The sequence below is a fragment of the Cryptomeria japonica genome, chromosome 8, assembly GCF_030272615.1.
Source record: "Cryptomeria japonica chromosome 8, Sugi_1.0, whole genome shotgun sequence".
Taxonomy (NCBI): domain Eukaryota; kingdom Viridiplantae; phylum Streptophyta; class Pinopsida; order Cupressales; family Cupressaceae; genus Cryptomeria; species Cryptomeria japonica.
Window position 1 is genome coordinate 13,843,134 of NC_081412.1, and position 19,068 is coordinate 13,862,201.

Sequence of the window (19,068 nt, forward strand, 5' to 3'; positions counted from 1 at the left end):
AACCGTTGGCCAGATGTACTAGATAATAATGGTTTTGTCCCAAATTGGCAAATGTGATCAGAGTTGATTGTATGTGTGCAAGTGGAAATGAAGAGCAGAGTTGATTGTATGTGTGCAATAGAGTGGTAAAGCATTGGGCAAATAATGAAGACTCAAAGAACTACTATTACAATCATGCATAACACACTATGTTAGTTGCACACAATTACAGGTATAGCATAACACATTGTGTTACCGCTCACATCGTGTTAGTTGCATATGTTATCCATGTGGTATATCGCATCGTCTATCGCTAACCGATCTAATGGTGGATGTTCATCCATGGGGAGAATATTTGTCAGGAAGGAGGCCACGACGTAACGACAGTCATTGATCGGTCCCCACACATCCGCGAGGGTGGATCCCACTTCGACTCCATCGGCATCAAATCTAACGGTGGGCATGTATTCGAGAGAAGATTAACTATCAGGGACAACGAGGCCACAATGCAACGATGGTTGTTGATTAGAAGAGTGGATCCCACTTTGACCAAGCTGGCAAATGGTTGTGCGAAATCTAAAATCATGCGTTCATCCGTGGGGAGAATATATGTCAAAAGACCAAGCAAATCTAAAATCATGTCCATATAGGCCACGTTGGACAATAGCAAATCTAAAATCATGCATTCATCCATGGGGAGAATATATGTCAAAAGACCAAGTGGCCACGACACGATGGTAGCCATTGATTTGAAGGGCAGACCCCACTTCGGCAAAGATGGCGATGATTGTGCGGTAAGTAAAGAAAAGGGTGGACCCCCAACCTCGGCCACGTCACCTGTCGCGTGTGGTAAGGAAGATACTGACGGACCCAGCCTTGGCCAGGCTGGACAGCTTCCGACATTCCACAAGTCCACCCAATTTGGCAGCCCAATCATCTGTGCAAGCGCGGAAAAGCGAATGAGTTACTCCACAGTCAATATCAAATGTGCACCAAGACACTTGAGAACCTGCGGGTAGATGATATGCAGTACACATAACACACAAAGACAATGCATATAACCCCCGTGTTAGTCAGGCTGCTGAAAAGAACGACAGTCCAATTCAAGGAACTTCTTTTGGTGCGCTAACAAAGCATTCTAGGAACTTGCACAAATTGGCTTAGAAAGCTAACCGTTGAATGCAATTTGTTAGTTACAGAATGAAGTAGATTTTCTATGCTAAGATGATAAGATCAAAAGAGCAAATCGACTAATTGGACGATTCTAACTCTACATAGAAAATTGTTTAAATCATGATTGTATGATTTCGATGCAAACTGTCTTTGTTTTGATCTGTGATGAATTGTGTTATGGTCGACCTTATGGAGGTGAATATAGAATATATATATATATATATATATGACAAGAAAGGTGAATGATATAGTTGTTGTTGCTAATGAATGTTGGACTGAGAAGAAGAAAGAGTTGCAGAGCTAAAAGAGTGTGAACCAATTTTCTGAAGGAGCAAAGTAGAACGACTAAAGGTTCATAATTTTTCATTGTATTACTTCAAGATTGTAGTCTTGCAAGTTAGTGTAGGGGATTAGTGTATCCTGAAGGTTGGTGCCTTCAAATTCTGTAATTGTAAAAGGATTGTTGTTCATAAAATCTGGGGGATTGGTGTCACCTAAAGGTTGGTGCCTTCAAACTCATTGTAATCATCTGAAACATTTGTGAGGCTAGATTTGGACAGTAGCTCCAAGCAGCAATTTTCTCACCGTGGTTTTTCCCATTCTGGGTTTTCCAGGTATATCCTGGTGTTGTGTGATGTGTTATTGATCTTTTCATTCTTCTGCAGTATATGTTTAATTTCTTGCGAAGTTTGAAAAGCAATTTCTGTATACACTAATTCAACGCCCCCTTCTCAATGTATTTGTGTGTTCAAGAATAATGTTTACCTGACAGCAACAATGAAATTATTTGGACCTACACTTCTTTCCTGGAGCTTACACTTCAATGGAGAGCTCACACACCAAGAAGGAGCAATGGTTGCCACCAATCTCAACCAATTCACACCAAACAAGGAGTTCATCCCAATAACCCTCCACTCAAATGGAAAGTTCATGCTAAGAAAAGAAGACTCGTGGGAAGAATGAATCATGCCTAAGGAGAGTGCCAGTAGAAATAAATTATAAATCTTTATTACCAAGTTTATCCTTTGAATATAAATCACCTACAAAGTATGGTGTTTCAGCAATTAAATTTAATATTTCCATAAAAAACTACGACCCAATAAGATAGATAAAATAGCCCAATATTGCCTTTCCTTTCTTACACCGATATGGAAGAAGCATTTGCACTTTTTTAATAAAATCAAATCACTTATTTTAAAATCCTCAAAATCTTACCAAAGCATCCAACAAAATTCCATGCTCCCAAGCTTGAAAGAGCAAAAATAACTATCGGCTAAGACAAAGGAATAACCATCAACCCTCCAAGCTCGCCCAACACCAAAGACATTAATGACAACGGCAGATAAAATAGCTTTGATACTTTTTATTATATATGAAACTTGGCGCAGCTTTTCAATGGAGCAATCGATCAACAAATAAGTTTTCATGCCAAACCAAATCCATTAATATTAGAAAATATGATATTCAAGAGAAACTCGTCAATGAATATAATAATACTTTTCTCCTAGAGGCAAACTTTTTGATCTCTAGAAAAAAATATATTCCTTTGAAAATTAACTTAATTTATGAAATCAAACATCTTACAAGCATCCAGCTCAAACAAATTTCTCATAAATCAAATATCCAAATTCAAGGTTGCACGGAAACAAGGTTACTTGGAACTCCAAACACTGGTACTGGTACTGGTACAACTATTTTTGAAAATAGGAGACGGGGGTAGTTGGAGACGGCATAATTAAAAATAATTAAATAATATTTTAAATATATAATACATAATAAAATAATATAAAATATATAATATAATAAATATTAATATATGAATATAGAAAATTTATATTTTATACAATAAAATATGTGAAGGTTTTTTATGATTTTGTTTATACCATACAAATATTTTAGACTATTTATCTTTCACACAGACTTACAAGCAGAATGATTACTTAAGGATAAGGGACTCTACAGTTTACGATATTAAATATTGTTGTGTATATAATCCTTGTAATATGTTGTGCATATAATCGTTAGGATATTAAATATTCTTCACCTTGTAATTTTTAATATCGACTCAACAAAACCTTAGCAAATCAGGGCTATAAGGTGTGCACAAACTACAGTGTATGAAGCTATTAATCACGTTTTCTTAGGGTTTTTTAGGTGTGTGCTATTAAAGAGGATGTTGTTGGTATTTGCAAGTGTTTTTTCTTTATTTTCATGCGTCACGTCGCATTTTTCCTCTTCACGTGTTTTTAGGGTCGTGTTTGCAAGGGTTGACGTTTTTAGGATTTTTTCCCCCACTTTTGCAAGAGACGAAGGGAGACAAGTGAATACGTCAAGGGAGACGTCTCCTCTCTGTGAGGACTCCCACCACGTTTCCAGTGCGGGATATGTGTCCCAAGGGACTAGGTATGCGCACCCATGCAACCTTGTCCAAATTTGATAAACTCAAAAAATCTTCATTGAAGACTTTACAATTTTTGAAACCAATCTTTGAACTCCAATTATGAAATCTAAATGATTCCGCCCAACACTAGCTAGGGAGGAATCTTTCACCCTCAAAGCTGATCTTCTTAAGAGAGGTTGAGTACTCAGGAGGCGAGATGGAACAATTTCCAAACTCCTTAACCATAAGGGTTGCAACAAAGAAAAGGAATGAAGTCAACATATCTCCATTTAGCCTTTCATTACTCGTTTATAACCTTCTAGGAAACTCTTCAAATCCACCCCTTCAAGTTCCCTCTCTTCATATTTCTTTTTGTTTTTAATTTCTCACTTTAGCTTGGGAAAAAGTGGCCTACTTATAATTTCTTGTTGACACAATGCGGTCACTTAACTTAGGAATCAATGACCTTATTAAATAATTTAAAAATTTTAATTACTTAATTATATTTCTAGGCCAAATAAAAAGGGGACATTACAATTTTTAATTGAGTATATTGCAAGGGAAAGCCCTAAAAATTGTATTTCTTATCTCTACCAAACATAAGGTGAATAAAAAAAATAAGCCGCCATTATTTGAGTAATTTGAGTTACACTCAAATTTGCAAATGTGTTAATCTCAAGTAAGCAAGTGCTTCCCAACTTTGCATATTGTTCATTGTTCGATACATTTCTGCATTGCTCTTTCTATGGTCCCATCTTTGCATATTGTTCATTGCTCAATATATTTCTACATTGCTCTCTCTATGGTTTATTTAGGAACATGGTATTAAAAATATTAACGATCAGATAATTAATAATACTAATTTTGTGAAACATGCAAAGAATTATACCCCCAAGTATAAATCAGAATCCAAATCCAAGAAAAGAAAAAATTTGTACCCTAGAGGGTACAATTAGTGTACTTTGTGGATTTACAATCATTAAAACTATCAAAAGAATGTGAAAGGAGGAGCTTCTAATTTGGGAGTGCCTTGATTTTAAGTATAGACAATAGTTACAAAAGTCTTATGGTGACTAGGCCATTTAAACCTCTGTATACATTTGAAATGCATTTATCAATGATCTTTTTTACATATCTAGTCAGTAATGTGTCCAGCATAGTCAATAATCTACATAATTCATTCCCCAGATGTTCTCATAGATAACCATTTATGTACTGTTTTAATTTGTTAATACTTATTTTCTAGACGGCAGATCAATATGAAATGTCTTTATCTTTTGGATTTTGTTGGATTTGAAAGGGAATTGCTAATCGTTTCTTCATAATGCTTGACGGGAGCGTAGAATGTCTCCCATCCAAAGTAGTCAGAAACTCCTTTGTCCCTCCCTGGGCACGCATATCCCCGTATCCGTTCCTATTTCCGAAACGGACACATATCCGATACAGCCTGGATACACCTCAAATATTGTACCCATGTGTGCCCAAAAAACCTCAATTACCAACCATGCTAGATACTATGTGATTTGATTTTTTTTTTAAATTGACATAAATCTTCCTAAATTTAATTTTTAAAACCTTCATTCATGCATTCTTTTTTTAAAAAATTGGTATTAACAAAACCTACACCAAATGAAATGTTTTTCTATTTCAGTGACCCATTTTTTGGGTTATCTTCCAATGCAACTCTACTTTTTTTCATATTGTAAAATGTTAAATCAACTTATCATTATTTATGTAGCAATTATGTGTCTATATTGGTTTTGAAGTAATCAAAATCTCCTCGAATAACTTAGAAAATTGTGTTGAATATATGTATATGTGTTTTTTATGAATGACGTATCCAGTCGTATCCATATTGGGGATCTTAAAAAATGGCTGTATCCGTATCCGTATTTGTATCAGTATCTTTGTCTATGCAACTTTGCTCCCATCTAGAAAAGGATTGCTGTTTTTAATAGTTGGTGGACATATCACTAAGGTAGTCCGCGACATCAATATGATAAGAACTCAACCTTTGCATGCAGCTTATAGTATTTACAGTCTGTTTTCAGCTAGAATCAATTTACTCCAAACAGATAAGCATTTTGCCTTTAACAAGATCATATCTGTTTCTTGTTCAATAGCATTATATAAACATACAAAGAGAAATCTAGAGAATTAGCTAATTACAATGATTGGTAGAAATGTAGTGCATATTTATTTAGTGTGAAGTGAAAGAGACTTTTGATTCAACTTTTTCTATCTGTAGTGGAGCAATATTGTCCCCGTTGTTTAATTTGCTGCAAGCAATCTTGCATCACAAAAAATTAAAATATAAAAATAAATTTTCAGTGACTACTCAAGGAAATCCAAGTTGTGGTATGAGACATCCTTGTTGTGCAAACCCTCTTAGTGGCTGTAGCAAATCCTAGTTGCTACACAAAATCCTTCAGTTGCTGAGAAAAAATTTCAAATGGCTATGCATGAGGTTTCAAGTAGGCATCGTCTCAAACACTTGACATGTGCATAGTGGTGGTTGGAAATCCTTAGGTCACCTCAAGCAAAATAAATCATGTGGATTAAATGGGTTTTGTCTCAAGATGATGCAGAAAGATTCGTTTGGAACCAAAAACTGGTGAATGGGAATTTCAAACTCAAGCAAACCTTGTTTAAAACAACCTAGCAAGAAGCCAAAACCATTTCAGAAGGCGAATGGTCATGGTTCAGTGATTAGGATCGCTTATCCAATAATTCACAAGATCATTTAGGGCCAAAAGTCAAAGCCAAAACCTCAGCTAGAACAAGGGACATGATCAGATACACAGGCAGGACATTTTTGGGCAAAGTCATGCCCAGAAATGTGAGGAAAAAAGAAATATTCAGCCAAGAAGGAAGAAAAATGGGAGGAGTGAGTGTGAAAAACAGAATATGCATGCCACTATGAGACAAGGCATTGGTTGCAGAAGAAACAGATATAAAAATAAAAGGAAAAATATATCTTTTCCCTTAAGGAAGATGCCCAGGCATACAGGTTGGAACATTTGGGAAATGAATGGCAAAATTCAGAGATATGGGTTGCTTTCAAATGTTATGAAAAATGTTTAATCTATAGAGATTGAGAGAACAAGATTTCATCCATTTGCAGCAAAGAACAGTCTGTTGCCTAATTTCCAGTGTTAATTAGGCCAAAATCAAACGTACAGTCCATGAAGAATCAGAAATTGGTGCATTCTACCTTGCTTGGTGTCTGGATAGCATTCCTTTGGGCCTAAGTTGATGCCTTGAGGACTGTGGATTCATCAGAGGCTCAATTTAGTGTTGCACGACAACTTTTAAATTCCTTCTGTGAGTTTCTGCAAGCCTTTTTGAAGGCAGATTTTGCATAAATGTAATGCCATAAATATCTTATTTGATTCTGTTTGGCATATAAATTGGTTGTTAAGTTTTCAGGCTGTTAGGACAAGGTGATTATTCAGTTGACTCCTTTCCTAGACTGCATTATTTACCTAACAACATATAATGTAGGCAAACATCAAATGAAATCCAACAACTTAAAGACATGGTGCAAAACAATACTACAAGTCATCAAAACGATGGTGCAAAACAATACTACAAGTCATCAAAACGATGGCAGACTTGCAAATCTCCTTAGCTTCCATGGTGCACTAATCAGCATGGTACAAACAAACCCTCAACCTTCCTGGCTCTACATGGTTGCATAGCCCAATTGGAAATTAAAATTACTAATTAGTAATTACCACTGACAGGCAGACCACAAGGGTAGTCTTGGATTCCCATGAATCTAATAGTCAAACCCAAATTCCTGCTAGACAGTGCTTTCATTCATTGATGAACCTGGCTCTTATTCTTGGGCCATAAACCTTCCTCTTGCATCCTCTAGATTTAAAGATTTCAAGTGAAAGTTAAAGAATTTTCAGGATTAGTGTTCTGTGAAGAGGCTTTGAGGTTTTAAAGATTAGGCTTTGACAAAAGGGATCCATGGTTTGAATTTTTCACAGTTAGGACTTTCATAATAGGATTAAGGCTTTCTAAACATGGTAGTTGGGTTCCATGGTTTTAAAGACTTCCAAAATTAGAGTCTTAAAATTTTTGGTAGTTGGGAAATAGGTTTCCAAATTTTGAACTAGTAGAAATTCAGGATAAAATTATGGTTTTAAAAATTTGAATTTTCAAGATTAAAATTTCCAGAAGTTGGATTTCCAAAAGAAGGCTCAACATCCACAACAGGTGAAAGCTCAAGATTAGGCTAATCGGAGGCAATCAACAAAAATAGAGCCAAAGTCTTCCTAACCCCAAATCATCTGCTAAAATTCCTCCCCCAACTAGGCTGGGGCTCTCAAAGCTTTCACAAATTTGTCTAAACATTCTATATTAACCCTCTCACCTTGTTACAAGAATCACTGAAAGTAGTATTAGATGAGCACACAAGTAGTATGAAATCACCAAACAAGAGAAGCTATTAAAGACTCAATATCATTTCCTATTGGAATGGTACCAAATATCCATATGTTGTCTCAAAACAAATAATCCCGTTTAACATTTTTCTTCTAATTTGAATTCTGTGTAATTTACTTGCAATTATATTGACAATAATAACTATTAATGATCAGAAAAAAAATAGTATGAATTTTGTTCAAAGTGTACTAAATTTTACCCAGGTATAAATTTAACCAAGACAATACAAAATCCTATTTCTTTAGAAGGTAGAATTTGATGCCTTACTATTGACAGTAGAATTTGATGCCTTACTATTGACAATAAAATTCATCTATCTATTCCCCCATTAATGGCACTAGAAGAGTTGATTCCTTCAAGAACCATCTAGATGCGAAATGGCAATCACCTTAGGAGGGATGGTACAAATTTAATTTCAACGGAGCTTCCAAAGGAAACCCCAAGAAGTCAAGGGTGAGATGTTTTGTTTGAGATTGGAATGAGGAGATTGTGTGTGCGGCTTCCAAGCATCTCAAACCTAGAACAAATAACGAGGCAAAATTTCAAGCTCCCTTTTGGGCTTGCAACTGCGAATCAAGTTCAACTTGCTCAAGGTCGAGATCCAAGGTGATCCTGTTAAGTTTTATAATCAGATTAGATAGACAATAATTCAAACATAATTGCACAGAATGTACCCTGGGAAAACCCAGCAACAAAGTATATCTCTATTATTTCAAATATGATAAGTATCTTTACAAAGAATTGCTTCACACTTTGAAGCTGTATGATGATATAGATTCACCCTAGACTGCTGTATGCAATTCGAACTGCTGTAGGAATGTGAATTGCTGTATGATGATCTATCTTGATCGATCTTCTATATCAATTAATTTGCCTGAAGATGAAAGCACACTACTGAAGAATGGAGTCAATCTGCTGAAGAACACGAACTGCTGAAGGATATCAATATGCTGATAGAGGAATACGATCTGCTGAATGTTTGATGCTTAATCTGCTTGATGATAACTTATTCGATCATCTTGGAAAGAGGGAGACCAACAATATATATACCCACAAAAGTGTGCATCCAATCAACCAGCACGTCTCTTCATTAACACATCTTTCAAGGTGGCGGGTCATATATTAGTTATGTTTTGTCAACAAACTGTTTTAATATGAAAGTCGACAATAGATAGAATTCGAACATGTTAAATGTGTAAGGCCGATAGGCCAAACACACATTTTCATTTGCTATGTCGGCCTGAAGGATCCCACCATAGCTATAACATTAACACTCCCTCTTAGCTAGGGAGGAATCCTTCTTGATATCTGAGTCACATAGTGACATCCACCATGGCTACTCCTAAAGGATGGGTCCATCACGACTACTCCCATGAATGGAAATGCAAATAAACACAAGTGCTCATCACGGAATCACTCAACATGATGTCGTCATCTCATCGCGACGTTCACCATAGCTACTCCCAGAGGGTGCATAAACACAAGTGCTAAGTCATGGAGTCTCTCACATGACATCCACCATAGCTACTCCCAGAGGGTGGATCCACCATGGCTACTCCCAGAGGGTGGAACAAGGGCTTTCACCTCAAACTTCTCTCACAGAAAAGAATGCATTAACAAGGGCTTCCACCTCAAACTTCTCCCTCACAGAGAAGTATGCATTAACAAGGGCTTGCACCTCAAACTTCTCTCACAGAGAAAAATTCATTAACAAAGGCTTGCACCTCAAACTTCTCTCACAGAGAAGAATGCATTATAGTACATCTCAAGAAATTACTGATGCTGAGACTCCCTCTACATAAGTGCTTCATTCTCCACAACTCCAAGCTTGTCTCGAAAATGCACAAACTTCACTTTGGCAAGGGGCTTGGTGAGAATGTCAGTCGTTTGTTCCTCGGTACAAAGGTATCTCAACTGAACAGCATTACTCTGTACCATATCTCTGATGTAGTGATATTGGATCTCAACATGTTTTGTTTTGTCGTGGAACACTGGATTGATAGATAGCTTCTCACAGCTTTGGTTATCACAATGAATAATTGTAGGCTCCAACGATTGTCCAAACAATCCTGCAAGGAGCTTCCAAAGCCACACTGCTTCACGAGTTGCCACACATGCTGCAATGTATTCTGCCTCTGCAGTGCTCAGTGCCACTGAAGACTACTTCCTGCTACACCAGGGAATCATAGCAAATCCCAAACTGAAGCAACAACCAGAGGTGCTCTTCCAATCAGTAACACTCCCTACCCAATCAAAATCAGATAGCCTTCCAGATTTAGGTCCACACTGGAAGAATATTTCAAGCCATATCCAAATGGGCCACACAAGTATCTCAGGATATGCTTGGCTGCAACTGAATGTATTTGTCTTGGTTCACACATGAACTAACCAAGTGCACTCACTACATAGCAAATATCTGGTCTAGCATTAACTAGATACATCAAGGATCCAATCAACTACCTGTACATAGTACTATCCACAAGATCTTAACTAGTTGCAGATTCTCTCAATTTCATCAAGTTAGTTTACATCGGTGTAGACATAGACTTGCAGTCTAACATTCCAAATCTCTTCAAGATGTCAATGGTGTATTTTCCTTGACTCAGGATTATCTCGTTGGGCCTCTGCCATACTTCCAAACCTAGAAAGAAATGCATAAGTCCTAGGTCCTTCATCTCAAATTCTGAAGTCAACTCCTTCTTGCATCTAAGGATGAGATGATCTTCTCCAGTAAGAAATAAGTCATCAACATATAGGACCAAGATTAAAACTTCACCATTGAATACCTTGAAGTAAAGATTTAAATCCACATCATTCTTGCAAAAACCCAAACTCACCAAGTATTTGTCAATCCTTTCATACCATGCACGAGGAGCCTGCTTAAGGCCATATAATGCTTTCTTCAATTTGCACACAAGACTCTTTCCCATGAATCACAAAGCCTTTGGTTGCTCAATGTAGACCTCTTCTTCAATTACACCATTGAGAAAGGCTATCTTTACATCGATCTAATGTAACTTCCATCCTTTAGCTGCTACAATGGCTATGATGGTCCTAATGGAAGTATATCGATCAACTAGAGCAAATGTTTCTTCATAATCTATTCCTTCTTTCTAAGGGAAGCCACGAGCCACAAATCTAGCCTTGTATTTCTCAATGCTTCCATCTATTGCATGCTTAATCTTGTATAGCCACTTGGAAGATACAACTGACTTCCCCTCAAATCTAGGAACAACATCCCAAACGTCATTCTTGATAATGGATTGATACTCTTCATCCATAGCATCTTTCCATACTTGTTGTTTTGAGACTTCCTCAACACTGGAAGGTTCAGTCTCAATAAGAATACACATCAATGCAACATAACTAGAGAATCTTTGTGGTCTTTTACTTTCTCTAAATGTGCCTCTAGGAGCCTCGAACTTTTCTGCTTCCTGCATAGTGTTCCTTGCCCAAAGAGGTATCTTTCGATTCACAACAATATCTCTAGGCCCATCAATAGGATCTAAAGGTTCAATTGGATCATCATCTACTACAGGTTCAGTGGACTCTCTCTGAATCTCAAGAGTATGATCAATGTCCATGCCTTGAGGAGTCTCATGATTTTCATCATCTATCTCCACACATGAACCCTTAGATTTTTTTAATGCAACATCTTTCTTAAATGTAACATCTTTGCTCACTTCTATTCACTTCTAACCGGGAATGTAAATTCGATAGGCTTTAGAGGTTTCACTATAGCCCACAAATATTCCTCTCTTGCCAAAAGGTTCCAATTTGGTTCTTTTGTCCTTGGGTATATGAACATACACTAGACAACCAAAAATCCTCAAGTGACTGACATCAGGCTTAATCCCTGAAAAGGATTCTTCTAGAGTTATTCTGCAATATCCGGTGAGGACATTTGTTCTAAACAATCACTGTTATTCTAGAAGCTTCTGCCCAAAGAAAGGTTTGAAGGTCTTGATCATGGATCATGGCTTTTGCAGCTTCAACAATAGATCTGTTCTTTCTTTCTGCAACCCCATTTTGCTGAGGGTTGTAAGGGACACAAAACTCCCTCTTGATCCCTGCCTCAATATAGAAATCACGAAAGCTACCCGAGGTGTATTCACCTCCATTATCAGATCTTAAAATTTTAATTCTTTTCCCAGATAAGTTTTCTACTTGAGCATTAAACTCTTTGAATCTACCTAGGACTTCATCAGACTCTTTACACCTTAAGAAATAAATCCAAGTCTTCCTAGAGTAATCATCTATGAAAGTTACATAATAAAAAAATCCACTTGGGGATGCTATTGACATTGGCCCGCATAAATCAAAATGTACAAGATCTAGAATTTCTTTAGACCTACTTTCACTACTATGAAATGGACTCTTAGTGTTTTTACCCATAGCACAATCTTTACATGTATTATCATGAACATGACTAAGTTTAGGAATACCTTTCACCGTCTTCTCCAATGATGGAAGAGCCCTGAAATGTAGATGTCCAAGTCTTCTATGACATAGTTCACTTGAAATGGAAGAGTCGTGAAGGAAGGCTTGAACTGGATGAGTGGAAAGCTTGTACAAACTTTCATGTCGATTCCCAATAACACATGCAGTCTTGATGTTGGAGTTCTTTGGCCATGCAAGAACTCTCCCTTTTGAAAATGCCACTTGATAACCTTTATCCTCCAAGGCTGAAATAGATATTAGATTCCTCTTGATTTCTGACACGAATAGAACGTCACTTGGATGAAGAGAAATTCCAGATTCTAGATTGAGTGATGTAGCACCAAATCCTTTCACTGAATAGTGTGCATCATCTCCAATGATTACTTGAAGGTTAGACTCCCTTTCCACCAGATCTGAAAGATGATCTCGATAGCCTGTGATGTGTCGAGAGGCCCCACTATCAATTAGCCAAGTGTCACTATCCATGGGAACATTACTTGATAAGACAAATATGAAGAGGAATCCATTAAAGTTGTCTTCTGCTTCCTTTTGAGTAGAGACTTCATTAATGTTTGCCACTTGTTGCTTAGGCCTTGTCAAACAATCTCTTGCAAAGTGACCAAACTTGTCACATCTAAAGCATTGGATGTGGGAGAGAACTTTCTTCTTCTTCTTTGAATCAGGTCATTTGAATCAGGTCAAAGAATATACACAGGTGGAAACTAAATTCCTTTCTAATCTCAGCATTTTCCCTTCTCTCGAACTCGGAAGCCTATCTTATAAGTCGTGTGTATAGGGAAGCTATACACTATTATTGACAAATTCACCAACTCCATTGTCAAATGGGATGTGAAGTTGGTTGTGGGCATGTCTGCACTCCTGGAGCATAAGTAGAAATCATGTGGTGTTGGCAAGGACTTATCAGTTACTAATTAGACAGTCTTGATGGCAAGCCTCTCATTAGCAAATGTGTGAATTTGTGTGGTGAATCATAATGAAACACTCATGTATATCACTTCTCACCACCTCAATTCATGTGAATTCATTTGTGCCTCGCCCATTTCAAAGGGTTTGAAAATGCATTCACTTCATTTTTTCTCACTCCCTCCTCTCTGTCGTTGCCCCATGGATACCCCCATCCATCTGGTTTGCACTCAATGACAAATGGCTTTCATGGGGCTGGTATCAGAAAAGAGTTTACAGTGCATCTTCAAGACTCACCATGGTCTAAATTTTGTTTGCAATCCAATGGGTTCTCTTCGAGATCTCAAGGAACTCAAGGACATGATGAAGAGGATGGCTACAGCATTAATCAAAAGGCAATTTCTAGGAGGTTTGAATGAGGTGCTAGAAGTGGTGCAATATGGCACAAGAGTCCATGTCTTGTCAAGCTTCTCTAGACTCCTAACCAACAAGGACATGGTAGACTAGTTCCCATTCATTTCCTCTTCCCATTGAACCTCAGTTCTTCAATAGCACCAGAAGACTACCAAAGAGGTTAATTTCCTAAAGAAAGTGTTGGGTTTGGTGGCCTCAGATGGTGTGGAATCGTTGAGGGCTTTCACGCGAATCCTCCAAGAATTAAACAACAATTTTCTCTGTCCCCTCTTGGCAATATAACAGTGACAATTTGTCTCCTTTTGTTTTTGGCTGCTAGCAATAGGACGAAGGATGGTAGAATGTTACTGCCAAGACTTTGTGATTGACCTGGCTATTTTATGGGCTTAGTCATATTTTGTATAGCCCTTTTGTATAGACTTTGTATATTTTATCATTAATATAAAAGGCAGCAACCCCCAAGGTCACAATTTTAAGAACAAAAAAAAAAGAAAATCATCTATCTATCAAAAAGAAAAAAGAAAAACACAAATGAAAGATTTTGAGCTGATGTAAAAAAGTCACATGGTAAGAATGCCATTTAAACATTTTTATTCCATTTGGAATTTAATTAATCAATTTCAAAAATTATTTGCAATAGCTGCCATATTGCCCCATAAAGTGGATAATCTACAGATGCATCTATTTAGTATCAGCTAGCAACATTTTGCAAGACTTTAAGCCATTCAATTTCTCTAATTTAACAATTCATCAAATATTTGGCGAAAAATTCCTGTATTTTTCCTCAACAATTAACAATCAGTGAACATCACCTTTAAAACTGAAATGACTCAAATCCATTAATAATACATATAAATCAGATTCGAAAAGCCTCACTGTTTGCTGATGCCACTTGATACTCTTCTTTTCAGCCGAAATTAGGAATTTGTCCAATCAAGTTTGAATCTGTAGTCTATGCACATTATACTTAGACATGTGGGTTGTGTTGTATTAATGAATATGCAATGTTTTAATTTGTTAAATCTTCTAGTGTAAATTCTATGGTGAAGCCAATATCTCTTGACATTCTTCAAGGCTTTAGTAGGAAATTTCTCATAGATTCCTCATAACACCTTACCATGAGCATGTTACAAGCCTAATCAGGGATGTTATGTTTTCCCTGGTTCATGAAGGTACCAATAAGGCAATCCATAACATTCACATAATTTTTAATTGAAACATCTCACAAGTAGCATATGATACATGCAATTTATTGGTTAGATTTATCATCTTATAAAATAACTAATATCAATCAAAAATTTGTATCCATATATCAAAAAATATCTTACAATTTACACGTCAGGTGCAAATAAGTACTTGATAATTCATATAAGCTGAGTAAATCAAGAATGGCTACCAGTTCCTTGAGCTACTTATGGCCTAAGGTGCACAATTCATGATGTACAACCATAATTGGCAGACCAAGATAAGTACAATCCTAAAACCAGAAAAACATTTAAAGATTATCATAAAACCAACAAAGATGGCAAACGGGAGTTAAGGATAGGCAACAAACCTGGAGACGAGCACGGCCACTGGCATTGCCCTGAGTTAAAGGGCGTTGGACCAAGCTATTCCAGTAAGATTTAATTGAAAACGGTTGAAACTGCAAAAAGGACATTAAAGTAAACAAATCAAATGAGGTGTTCTGAATTGGAGTTCCAGTAACTGCCCACCTCCTTTGTGCCTTCAAAGCTATTGCAGCCTTGGCCTGTTTAGTAGTAGCATTCTTGATGAAATGAGCCTCGTCCAAGATAACTCTCAACCAGTCCACCTCCTTCATGGGGGAACCCGGACAATCCAATTCTGAACCGAGAGTACTATAAGTTGTCAAAACAATATCAAACTTGCAAAGCTCCTTACCTTCCCTATTGCGCTGATCACCATGATATAAATAAACTTTCAGCTTTCCTGGTTTGGTGTGTTCCTCAAGCTGAGTGACCCAATTGGAAATCACCGAAGGGGGGCAGACAACAAGAGTGGTCTTGGGCCCATGGGGATCTGGTGGGTCAAATTCGCATCCAGCCAAATCCCTGCTAGAGAATGCTGACTCTCTGCTTGCATTAGTGTCGGTCTTCTTTCTTGAGCCATCCCTTTTCCTCTTACGTTCCCTTGGCTTAGAGCTTTCGGGGCAGGGTTTAGGGTTTTGTGAAGAGGACTTAGAAATTCGAGAATTGTAGTTTCCAGATTGAGAGCTTCCAGCTTCGTGATATTCAAATTTTGGGTTTTCAGGATGTGGGTTTTGAAGACTATAGTTTTCAAGGCATGGGTTTCCAAAACTGGGGTTTTCAGAATGTGGGTTTGCAAAAGTAGAGTTCTCAGGATTTGGGTTTCCGGGGCAGGGCTCAATGTCCACAATAGGAGGAAGCTCGGCACCAGGCCCATTTGTGGCAATTAATGAAAGCAAAGCTAGAGTTTTCCCAAGCCCCATATCATCAGCCAAAATTCCACCCCTGAGTGGGTCAGGCCTCTCGAAACACTCAAAATTTGTCAAAATATTCTTGTAAACCTTTTTACCTTGATTATTACAAACCTCCCAGAATGGAGGCAGCTTCAGCGAATTCTCCCTCTGCACCATCCAAGCCAACGCCTCCTTCTGGTGCTGCAAGAGCTCCGCCACAATAACACTCGACGGTTCCATGGTCTGCCTTTTTCTTGCCCCTCCATCCACAGCCGCTCCAAATATCTCATCCAAATCCCTGGCCTTCTTCACGGGCTCCTCCTGAATCTTCTCCTTTGCAGCCACCGACTGCGTAGTCATGAATTCTTGATCAGCTGTAGTGATGACATTGAGCCCATTTTCTGTCAAGACTTCTAGGGCCACACCCATGAGCTCCCTCTGACTGAAAATGTATATTTGGCAGGGCATCTTGTAGGCATTCTTGAAGCCCCTTCCATTGGGCACTATTGCTTCAATCAGAATTAGCCCCTGGTCCACAAGGGGGGCTAAGGCGCCTGCAACTGAGCGCTCAATGTGACCAACCTGCAACCCCCTCATGTTGAGCACTTTAATTGCATTTGGGTCGTAGGGATTCTCTGGCTGGCGGATCAAGCCCACCATTTCTCTACCGTTTACTGAACCCGTGTAGTACTGCAGGCCTACTATGTTGGCTATGACAAAGCCCACCATGTAATTGTTATCCGAGGATTGCGAATTCAATATGTTTTCTTCTTCTTCTTCAGCTTCTTCGTAGTCTGTACGTGCCATTGTAAATGCCTCTGAATTACTTGGAAATGAAAATTTATAATAACGTCTACTAGAGCAGGCAGTCTATGGAAGAACCTTACTAATAGGCACTCGCTCGACGCATTTGTACACCATATGAGAGAAGGGAGAGCAGATAGAAAGCTTTTTCTTTTTCTTCACTGGTCCGCCATTGTGGGATGGTTTGAAATTTTGAAAAGTAGACCACGACGACTATAAACTTTACTATCACCGCCTTTTCGGCATTTTTTATTTTCTTAAATATCCGGTCTGTAACGGATTTATGAGCACTGTACCTTTCAAGGGACTCTTGGGTGGGACTAGTTTCTTTGTCGGTGGTGTAAATTTTGGAGGGGTTAGGGGGGTTATACGTGGAGTGTCATGTGGATCTAAAATAAAAAGAAAATATATACATTGACAAGTTGGAAGAGTGGTTAAATTCTAGGATGGTGATGGTGTTCTTATGGGTGAATTTGTGATTAAACTTTTGTTTTATGTGGATGACCTCATTCTTATTGTTAAAACAATTTTTGGTTTGCAAGAGCATTTGTATGTTTTGGAGCACTTTTGAAGAACGGTCGAGATGCAAGTCAAAAATCATGTTTTTTTCTAATAAGAGGAAACAAAACCAGCATAAGTTTTACTTTGAAGGCATTATTCTTGAAGAAGTTTCAGACTATAAATATCTTGGGATTGACTTCAACAAAAATCTAAATTGGGATGGTTGCAAGAAGAAGAGAATCCTAGGTGGTTGGAAAGCTCGGTATGCTCTTTAGAACAGATGTAGAGAAGCGGAGCTTTGGGATTGGAAGGCCTCCCAAACTCTTTTTGGGCTTTTAGTTCTTCCTGTTATTCTCTATGGTTGTGAATTATGGGTCAGCAGCACTTTAGGTTCACAGTCGAAGCAGATCAAGCAAATCCAAAAGCGCTTGATAACAAGCAAGTTCAAGATTAAAAATACAGTTCCTTATGATGTCATGCTGAGTGAGATCGGGGCTGCTTCTATTGAAGCTATTGCTATGGTTCGTCTCATTAGTTATCTCAAAAGAATTGGCAAAATGGAGGAAGATAGATGGCCTAAAGCGATTTTCAATGACACCTTGTGCAAAAGAAAGAAGACTTGGATGCAACAAAACATCAAATGGTTGAGTAAATGGAATATCTACCTAAATTTGTGCCCCACAAATAGTAAAGAGATAAAAGCTTTTGTTATGGATAAGTTTCACAAGTGGGCTTGGGGTAATGAGTTAGCGAGAAAGAAAAAACATTATATCACGGATTTCAATCCTACTTTTGATCATCATCAAAAAGCTTATATAAGGGCTAATATTTCGTGGAAAGCTAAGTATATTATTGCTCAAGTAAGAACTAACTCTCATCAGCTCCGCAGTGAAACTGGTAATTGGAAAAGACCAAAAGAAACTTGGGAGGAAAGAGTGTGTATTTTTTGCACATTTGGGAAAGTTGAAACCGAAAAACACTTCATTTTAGAGTGCAATGCCTCCAAAGATGTTAGGGACAAGTATAATAAATTATTGACTGAGGGATCTTGGTATGATTTTTTCAACAAGGATTTTGTCGAGAGGTTGGGGCCACTTGTTAGCATTTTACACAAAAAGCAGACAGATTTGCAGAAATCGGTTAGATCTGATGTGCTGCCCCATAGACTTTGTTAAGTCTCGTGGACATTAAAATATTTTTTTTTCTTTCTATATCATCATGGCATATAAGGAGTGCTAAAAAATTTTAAAATATTTTTTATTATCGTCGAATGTAATGTCATGTGTAAATTGTTGGTTCGTTTAGCATGTCTAAAATTTGTTTGTTTAATGAATCGAGGTCCACTTCCACAAGTTGCATGGCACCGTGATGTTATTCGATCCTTGTGTCGCATGGCAATCGAATAGTTCGCCATCTACTATGTCTAATGAAAGTTTATATGATTTATCTGGGTTTGCATATCTTAGAGGTTTTGTCACTTTGTAAGTGCTTTTATAATGAATATACTTCAACATTCTACATTAGGGTGTTTGTGAACACTATAAAATATTGTGTTCAT

General features: G+C 37.7%; 1 protein-coding gene across 1 annotated transcript in view; it reads right to left on the reverse strand.

Annotated features, from left to right (window-relative positions):
- The window catches only part of LOC131048796 (putative SWI/SNF-related matrix-associated actin-dependent regulator of chromatin subfamily A member 3-like 1), a 42,726-nt gene extending 25,468 nt beyond the window's left edge, over positions 1-17,258 (reverse strand). The window contains exon 1 of the mRNA XM_057982865.2: positions 15,321-17,258. Coding sequence (XP_057838848.1) covers positions 15,321-17,012 — 1,692 coding nt within the window. The 5' untranslated portion in view covers positions 17,013-17,258. The remainder of the gene's footprint in view (positions 1-15,320) is intronic.
- Positions 17,259-19,068: the final 1,810 nt, after the last annotated feature.